This window comes from Myxine glutinosa, chromosome 10 (assembly GCF_964187855.1).
Source record: "Myxine glutinosa chromosome 10, kmMyxGlut1.1, whole genome shotgun sequence".
In the NCBI taxonomy this organism is placed as follows: Eukaryota; Metazoa; Chordata; class Myxini; order Myxiniformes; family Myxinidae; genus Myxine; species Myxine glutinosa.
The window spans coordinates 96249664-96259869 of NC_136270.1; the positions used below are offsets into that span (position 1 = coordinate 96249664).

Consider the following 10206-nt stretch of genomic DNA (forward strand, 5'->3'; position numbering starts at 1 on the left):
TCGAGTCAGAAAGTTTCCCCCTGATTAGTAACCCCATGCCTGTTCCTTCCTTACATGCATGCGCCGACGGTCGATCTCCAGGATGGCTTGTAGTCTGCACTTCTGCGATTTGAATTTATTCATGGTGGCACACATTCCCAGTGGTCTCATTTGGAGAAATATTTTTTTTCGATAATTCGGCCATAAAAAGAAGCACTGTGAACCTAAAATGTGGCACAAAATATCTGTTGGCCTAATGGTTAGGACGGCGGGCTTGGGATCCAAAGGTCCTGAGTTTGAATCCCGTTGAATCAACACCAGGTGGGATTGAGGCTGTCATCTGTCATCATTCCGAAGTCGGCAAAATGAGTACCAGATAACTAGTTATAGAGAGGCATTGCATCAGCGGCAGATGCGCCCACAGAAAAATGATGCAACCAGCAGCCGGGTGGCTGCACATGAACCACCACAACCCATAGAAGTACGTTTATCTTTCCATTCTTGGAAAGGTTTACAAGTAAATGTGGGACTTAACACAGGTTCTAGAAATATTACAGTGACTTGAGACTTGTGCTCAATGCTCAACACTTGGCTCGATTGAACTATTCACATCTCTGCACAGTATACACACATGGTCTCTGCACACATGGCCGTGCATAGAAGACTCGAGTGAGAACACGCAATTTATTTGGTGTTAAAATACAGCCTAAAAGCATTTGAAACAGCTTTCCATATATTTTGTTTCAAAACCATGTAAAAATCAACTGAAGCTGGTGAAAGAGTACCAAAATCAGAGGAACGAGGTTTTGATCATCCCGTATCACCCACACCACCCGATATCGAAAACAGCAAGTCCACATGCCGACACTGGCGATCCCAGTCTGTGCAAAGTAAACCCTCGTCGAACGCAGGGGTTAGGGGTTAGGGTCCTGGAAAATGGAGCATTCGGCAAAACCATGTTGTGCAAACTTAAGGCCTTATGGGATACATGAATAGGGGAACTCGGCCATGGAATAATAACTTGTACATTATTTAGTTAATAAAAACCTCAGAGGAAATACCAATATAATATTGCATATGTACTTACTTTATAAACATTTATTCCCACTCATACAAGGGAATCCGCGTTGGGACGATCTGAGTTGGACAAGGGGTTAATTGTTTCAGGCTGGGGGATCATCATCAGCGGTGGGCATGTGGTGACATGAGAGGTTTACATTTGAAGTTTCCAGATGCGATTCCACAAAAAAATCCTTTAAACGATTCTTGAGACTTAAACTTATATTCTTATGCTGCCTTTTCTCCTTGGAGACGACAGTCCTGTATAAAGCTCTGTTTAATCAGTGTCGAACGCCTGTTCAGGGGAATAGCCTTTTCTGTTATAAAATCCAAGAAGTCAGGCTTGAACAAATGTGTATGGTGGACTCTTTCACACGACACTCATCCCACCATGCTACTTCATTGCCATCAATCAGCAGAGCTGTCCGGGTTGACACACACACACACACACACACACACACACACACACACACACACACACACACACACACACACACACACACACACACACACACACACACACACACACACACACACACTTCCTCCACCCCTTCTCCTCCCTCCCCCAGCTCACATTTTCACCCTCAACACACAATTCCTCTCCCTAACATAGTTTTTTTTTTTTTTTGCCAGAAAATACCCAGCATGCATCTCGTCATCTTGGACCCCAAAACTTCAATGGGCCGAGGCGGCCCCTGGACTTTGATTCTGACAGCCCCTGGACATTTATGGCTGACGATTCCATTAAAACATTTATGGCATTCGATTATTCGCCGATGAAGTCATCATTATCATTATTTTGTTCCGCATTGGGAGTACTTGACAATGTGCCAAGTTTAAAAAATTTCCATTCAGCGGTTTCGAAGAAATACCTATTTTTTATTATTTGCGTTTAATCCAAGATGACGGCCATACCACGTGACCTAGGACGTCACAATTATCATAAAATCATTCTGCATGGGTGTCACTCCTACGCTGAAAGTTTCGTCTCAATCGGACATGTGGTTGCTGAGAAAAACGAGGATTAGCCCGTACGGACGGACAACCAGAAAACAATGCCCCTGGCCACCTTCGGGGGCGGAGGCATAAAATAAAAACATCCATAGGGACAAAGACCAATAAAGATTTACCTTCACTAAAGGAAGAGAAATGCCGACTGGTGAAGATCCATCCATGAACCTCTTTAGATCCTGATCAAGGTACTCAAACACAAGGTACAGTTTCTTTTCAGTGTGGACAACATCCAGGAGCCTAGGTACACAGCACAAAGGTATCAGCCATTCAAGAAAGTAGAAAAATCAAGGGCAAGTGGGATGGGAATATACACGAGGAATAATTTTGTTGGTGCGGCGGTCAACCTAGTGCAAACAGTGCAAGTGATTTTCCACAATCATAGAAAATGGACGGAATCCACGGAATCGGAAATTCAAAACGTTAAACCGAATCTGAAATTGAGGGGGGGGGGGGGAAATTCACGACATCACCCTCTTTTGATGACGGGGGGGGGAATAAATGTAATACATTAGAGGGAAAAAAAATCAGATTGCAGCCCCTCACTGAGATGTTTGTTCACGTGTGTCTCTTCATACATATATGCGTGTGTCATTAGTTGTTATCTACATTTGGGGGTTTCAGGAGGTGGAACCGAGTCCTCATGGGACTCAAAGTATCTACCACCGTTTTGGTAAGGGATCACAGTTCAACAGACCAAGCTGTTCAACTTTTGCAGAGTTTTGTTCCGAGGGCTCTCTTCCGGATCGTCTCACTGAACCCTGTACTGCCTCCAGTTGTAGTTCGTTTGTGGTGACATTCCCAGGGATTGTTTTTAAATTTTAAAATCTGTGAAGTTATTCTTTATCATTCCTGTTGCTCCAATATTGGTGCACATCAGCCTCCAAGATCTCTTAATCTAATTTTTGATGTCCTGGCATTTGACTATTTCATTGAATTCTGTCATTTCAGCTAAAATTGCTGGGCACTGTGTGTGTGTGTCGGTATGTGTGTGTCGGTATGTGTGTGTCGGTATGTGTGTGTGTCGGTATGTGTGTGTGTCGGTATGTGTGTGTGTCGGTATGTGTGTGTGTCGGTATTTGTGTGTGTCGGTATGTGTGTGTGTCGGTATGTGTGTGTGTCGGTATGTGTGTGTGTCGGTATGTGTGTGTGTCGGTGTGTGTGTGTCGGTGTGTGTGTGTGTGTGTGTGTGTGTGTGTGTGTGTGTGTGTGTGTGTGTGTGTGTGTGTGTGTGTGTGTGTGTGTGTGTGTGTGTGTGTGTATTGCATCGACATACAGTGCCCTCCATAAGTATTGGACCAGTGAAGTCAGATTTGTTATTATTGCTACATACTCAAGAAATTTGGCTTCGAGATAAAAAGATGAATATGAGGCAAGAGTACAGAAGGTCAGCTTTTATTTATTGTTATTTCTATGTATGCGTGTTTTACCATTGTAGCACTTTTTATGTTCAGTCCCCCAATTTTAGGTAAGCACAAGTATTGGAACACTGCTGGCGACTTAATGAGTCAGCAGAAGCCGACCCATCACAGCAACTTGGGGAGGAGGAGAAGGAAGGAACAGTAGCCTTGGAGAACCTTCCAGGTCTCAGTGACTCGCCACTCTCCACCATCTACCATCTACCATCTACCATCTACCAGTGGGTTGTTTCATTTTACAAAAGGGTGATTTTTGGTCGTTTATTTTACATTTATTTACAGTACTGTATTACAATATTTACAATGTACAATACATAATATATCAGCAATGAAAAGTGTAAATTCACTTTTATGGGTTGCATTTAATGGAGGTAAAGGGACCTAACATACGATTTCTTACGAGATGAATTGATCCATTTAACGTCGTGGTTTTCAAGAACGTAACGTAACCGCGACGTTAACCGATGACCAAGTGTGCGTACATACATATATAATATATTGTTACAGATCGCGGTTTAGATGTTATGATGACCGAGCGGTGGTGTATTACCGCGACCTAACAGGATCCCTGACTCACCCGATTCACCCAGGACTTTGGCCGGATCGCACCGCAGCTAGTCAATGAGGGAAAAGACGAAAACGACGCAATGTAAAGAGGAAAACGAAGGCCAAGAAAGGTTTGGAAATACGACTGAATTTATTGACTATTTACACACAAGCAAAAAGAAAGCAGTCACGTTTATTTACAAGCACATAAGACGCAGGTGACACAGGGAAAATACTAGCTTATACAGACTTAATTAACCCAGGACAGAACAAACAGAACAAACTCACGTATACAAGAAGGATGGAAAGGCAGGAGGTGGATGGCTGGAGGGAGAGGAAAGGTCCAAGGGGGTCCTGCAGCTCAACCGGCGCGTTTAGCAGCCGCCGTTCCTTTACGGTCCTGCTCCAAACCGCCGTTCAGGCCCCCTTTGGCTGTTGGGTGTTCTTGCTGCGGCGGCCTCCGCTGCGTTCCCAGGACTTGTCTGACTCGTTGGTCCACACCCTCAACTCTTTCTTGGTCCCTCACTCTTTACCACCGACTCCTCACCGCAACCAACGCAACCACTTGACCACCACCTCTACTGACTGGCTCTTCACCACTCTCCACTTGACGACCGACTCTCAACCAACTCAGACCAACTCAAAGTGCATCTCCCCTGGGAACACCCCCGCCGTGGGTTATATAGGCCCCACCCCTTAACCTTTTCGAACCTCCCCCAAACGTTCTCTCCCCGCCCTCTCAAGCCAAACCCCTTGTTCATGGTTGGTCGAGTGGGGCTGGCTCACTCCTCCCCTCTCTGATGAGGTGGGGACCCGCCTTCCTTCCCCCAACCCTGCCTCGTGGTCAATGGCGGATGAAGGGAAAACCGCCCAACATGCAGTTGGCAATGCGAATTGCAATTGACGGAAAGGGGGGAATGGAAGTGTTGGGGAGTGGGAATGAAGGGAATCTATTTCTTTCACTGGTGCAATGGAGTATTTCAATTAATGGGAGACACAGCCTTACTCTAAAAACACATAATAAGAGATAACTATCAACAGGGGTATTCTATTACTTGGCTGACGTGTATGCTTGTGGACTAATTATGGGATGCCCTTTCACCTTTACACAGCTCCGGAGGTAGGGGGGCGCAGAATAAACAATAATCATAATAGTACAGCACACAATCAAAAAATATACAGTCCTCATCTCCGCAACAATATATATTTCTTCTTCAAGAAAGGTACTTCCAACAATAGTAAAACTAGATCCACTCCGCAAATTTGAACGAATAAGCAAGAGCAGACCCGGTCTCAAGTGACGTTTAACCCGCTTCACAGCAGGCTCAGGCCAATATTGTTGGAACTCCAGAACAAATCGATGTTGATGCTCCAGAACAAATCGATGTCATAATAGTGGATGCAATGTTCCTTCTGCACATCATTCAGAATCCGCCCGTCACATGGTAAGATTGCAGTAGATACATCTCGAGTCGTGTTGACTCTGTGTAACATGCACAACATGTACATGAGAACCATCTATAAAAGAGACAGAAAGGAACAGACATGGTGCTGCAGAGGTACCCTTCACAATCACAGGACACGAGCAGAAACGGCCACGGGTTGGCAACAGGAATGGAAATCTGCTGCCTTCAAAATGCAACTATTTCGATTCCTTGCAATAGAATGGAGCAACAGATCATATGCTGGGCTTCTTGATGGCCATCAAGTGTTGATTGGATTAGAAAACACATGCTATTCATTTACTGGTGGAGCTGGAAAGGACCTATGAGAAGTAGTGCCTTCCCAGGTGTGCCAGCATGAGGAAGCTGATTACAAGGATGATTTATCACTTCCACAAGAACAAGATGTTGGGCTGAGTGGTAACAACATGAGGACAAGATAAGAATCTACTAGTTTATTTTGAATGTAAATTCAAATGTGATTGATGCACTCCCTGGACTTAAGGGTGTAGTACTGGTGAACAGGTGATGTGTTTTTTTTTTTTTTTTTTTTTTTTTTTTTTTTTTTTTTTTTTTTTTTTTTTTTTTTTTTTTTTTTTTTTTTTTTTTTTTTTTTTTGTTTTTTTTTTTTTAGCTGAACAGTTTCCTTATAGTCTTATAAACAAGAATCATACTATTAGAGGTCATAGAAGTACCCCTAAATATTGAAAAATTTAAATTTAAATTAAATTCAATATAATATTTTGCATTTTGCATGCATGAAATTTGTTATAACTTTAATTTGCATCATTCTTTGGGGCTGAAATTTGGACAGGATATTCAGAATATCACTTCCTTTAAAATGATGAAGGCTTTTGTTTATAGCAGTAGCCATTGTGGATTTATTGAAGGACAACCAAGTTTTATCTGGTAATTGGCATAATTAGCTAATTAGTGAACATTTGACATAATTTCACAAAATCCTCTCATCAGGTAATAGAGTAACTAACACATGTATAATACATGTACCAAGTTTTGTGTGAAAAGAATGATAGGTGACATAGAAGATAGAAGTAGAAATGTGTTCTTTGTTTTTCCTTGTTTTTTATTGACAGTCTAATTTATGCAAATTATATGCATGTAATATGACAAAGAAGCGTTGAAACTGGTCTGAGTTAAAGCCAAGATTATATCTTTCAAGAAAAACTGAAAATTAGATATTAACTTGACTTTGCTTTTGTGTAAAGGCCTCTCAAAGGTACCTATGTAGTTTTCTCAATTTTTCACCAGTACTACACCCTTAATGCATTCACCAGATATAATGTTACAGTAGCATTCATGAATACTTATATATATACGAGGTGTGTTCAAAAAGTATCCGACCTTTGTTCATAAAAAATACTCATATCCAGACACAACAAACTTATACTAATCTCCTTCAAAGTAGTCCCCTTGGGCTGCCACACACTTCTCCCAACGGTTCTGCCACTGTCGGAAGCAGCGCTGGAACGCCTCTTTTGGGATGGCGCGCAGCTGGTCCGTCGCATTCCGCATGATGTCAAAAAAGCAAGGCAGGTCCGCAGCAATGTCAAAGTCATGCTGACCGTCTTCTTCGACTCGTGGCGTGGTTCATCACGAGTACGCACCACACGGCACAACCATCACCATGGAGTATTACCAAGACGTTCTGCGTCGCCTTCGTGACGCAAACGGCTGGACCTGTGGGCAGCGGGCAATTGGCAGCTCCATCACGATAACGCACCCGCCCATTCTTCACATTTGATAGAGTTTCTTGGCCAAACACAACACACCTGTGCTTCGTCAGGCTCCCTACTCTCCCGACATGGCTCCGTGTGACTTCTGGCTTTTCTCCAAGCTGAAAATGCCCCTGAAAGGGACCAGATTTCAGTCCAGAGAAGACATCAGTGCTGAATTACAGTTCCCTGTGAGATGAGTTCAAGTTCCCTGTGAGAGTGAGTGGAGTTGAGTTGAGCTTGAGCACGCATGAGAACGCGCCGCAGAACGAGTGCATTGAATTGCGGTGATCGAGATTGCACACAAACTTTCCCCGTGCCCCCGTGCCCTGCGCTCTATTAATCGCGCGCTCGAGAAGACGACCCGTGCCGGGCCACAGACGCGCGATCTCCTCCTGCCTGCCTTCTCCAGCGTACGTGCCGTGAACATCAGAAAGCCACGGCGGGCGAGCTGCCCCGGAGCGACCGACGGCAAGGCGCGTTTGGCGCGCGAACTTCTTCTCTTCTTCTCCCCGTGTGCATGAGTGGGCCCTGTGTCTGGGCTTTAAGTTAAGATCGATTAGGGTTCTGCTCTGTGTCCCCTTTCCTTCATCCTGATCATTGTAAATAATAATCAATTGTGTTATTCCTTTGATTTGGCTGTTCTCGTCCCTTCCATCAATTGGCTTCGCATGGTACGAATAGAACCGCTCGAATTGGGTTCCATAAAAGTAACAGCATGCGTCACGTGATACGCATACCGCTCGGGCGTACTCGATTAAGCGTGGCTTGTGCGAGGTTCGGTCCCCGCTTTCGCGGCAGCGTGGGTATGTACGAAGTTGTCCCGATACCCTTTTTCACGCTTGCTTTGGAAGTGGCGATTCGGCCTCGCGGACCCGAAGACCCAGGGGGAAAAAGGGGTTTAACCCCCCCTCCCCACTCCCCTTGTAACGGGAATGGGCTTCGGGAGATCCGCAACAATATAAATAGAAAAAGGGAAGTGCAGGTCACTTGAGATACTGGAAAGAATGATTGAAGCCTATGCTGAGGTATTCTCTCGTTTGGATGAGAGCACTTATCTTGCAGGATCTCATCACTGGCCTGGAAAAGTTTGTCTATGCACTGTATGGAAAGGGTCACATGAGCAATGTTGGTGATGTATGATATGCATTAATCTAACAGTCTTTTGTTCTGTTGGTGGTTGGTGTTGGTGTTGGTGTTGGTGTTGGTTGCCTGTTGCAACAAAAGCCTGGTGTTGGCTTAGCGGTTAGGGTGCCGGCTTGGGATCCTAGGATCCTGGGTTTGAATCCCGGTCGATCGCTAAATTAACACCAGGGGGGTTGACTCAGCCTGTCATCCTTCCGAGGTCGGCAAATTGAGTACCAGCTTGCTGGGATGAATGATCCCGGTGTGTACCCCAGTTTAGAATAGGTACACCGTATCCCTGCGCATCGTAGGAGGCGACTAAGGGTTGGCGCTAGGAAGGGCATCCGGCCATGAAAACATTGCCTCAAAACAGGGAACCATGATTGTTATGGGGCCCGCAAGGCTAACCACTGCTCTAGCGGGGAAAATGGCCTTAAAACGATCATTCAACAGTCTTTTGTTCATCCATTTTGTTTTCCCATCGCTCAATCTGAGCATTAATCTGAGCATTAATTTGACCCCCTAATTGTTCAGCCAATCGTTCCGTTAACCTTTGCATCCAGGCCTGGTCGGGTATCGCTGCCGTTCCCATTGTTCCCCGCTCCCCCATTGGGGAGGGGGGGGTGGACTAATGCTTGGGACGGGGGAGTTCCATCTCTATTCTCATATCCCTCTATCCCCGGCTCACTTCCAAATTCTCCAGCATCCCCAACCCGCACGGCCATCTCACTCGCTTCCGCCATCCGCGGTGAAAAAGTAGTTCCCCGCGCGCGTATTTTTCGCTCAGAAAAAAAAAATCAAATTAATTTTTCCGAAAAATGCGATATTGCGCTTCGTACACCAATAAACTTTAAAAATTTGGACCTCGGTACTACAATTACCTCCCCCTCGACATGAGAAAGGCAATCGTTAAAAATTTTGAATACCGAAAGCTGAGCACAATTTGCCCTCAACCAGTGTCGAACTCGTAACCCTCAAACACAAAATGTCCGCCGAGTCAGAATCCTACACTCCTGACACCAATTGTCGCGTTCCTGGTGATTAAAAACTTTCCAAGGAACGGATAGCCAAACAAGCTGTTACTCTGAAGCATTCAGTTCAAATGTACGGCGGAGTTAATACACGTGGGGGAGGGGGTTGTGTGGAAAGGGGAGGAGGAGGAGGAGGAGGAGGATGCTGAAGAGCACTTACCTGCACGGATCACACTGGCAGTCTCCAAATCCTGCAGAAAATAACTCGCACTAAACGGATTTAAAATGTACAAAAAGAAACAGGTTTTATTAAAAGAAATGCCGGTAACAAAGAAACGCACGATCAAATAAATTCCTAAATTGGGACGTCCCCACAACCAGACTTGAAACACGGACACAGGGAAAGGTAACTGAAAATAATGTGTGTGTGGGTGCACTTAACTCTGATCACTGGTGGGGTCTCATCAGGGGTCAAGGTCGTCAAGGTCGTTGGCGGGAACCGCTCGCTCGTTGGCGGGAACCGCTCGCTCCCGCGCTGCTAGGCCTCTGCACGCCTTCGCTCACGAGGCCACGCCCACCGGCGCGCAACATACCTTCCGCGCAAATTGAACGGGCCGCGTGCAGCTCGCTCCTCCAGCCGGGCCTGTCCCCGTCATCCCCGGTGGGAAGCTGCAGCCCTCGGTCCGCGGCCCTGCCCTTTTCCTCTGCACGTCCACCAGTGGTGTCTCCGAACACGGCCGGTCCGATCGCTTCCTTGAGCCTGTGGTCCAAGCACGATCGTTCGCTTTATTGTCCAGAACGAGGGAGACAAATGCCGACTGCCACGATCGCAGAGAGCAGAAAGAAGCGAAGAGGGCGAAGAGAGAGTGTGCGCAGCGAAGAAAAGAGAGCGAAATGTCCACTGGCGCATTCGTTTATCACC

General features: G+C 45.7%; 1 protein-coding gene across 4 annotated transcripts in view; it reads right to left on the bottom strand.

The window, feature by feature from the left end:
- The window catches only part of CDK2 (cyclin dependent kinase 2), a 38865-nt gene that overhangs the window by 18079 nt on the left and 10580 nt on the right, over positions 1-10206 (bottom strand). For all 4 annotated transcript variants that reach the window (XM_068126439.2, XM_068126440.2, XM_068126443.2 and 1 more), the window contains exon 4: positions 2169-2289. In XM_068126439.2, the coding sequence (XP_067982540.1) occupies positions 2169-2289 (121 nt within the window). The remainder of the gene's footprint in view (positions 1-2168; positions 2290-10206) is intronic.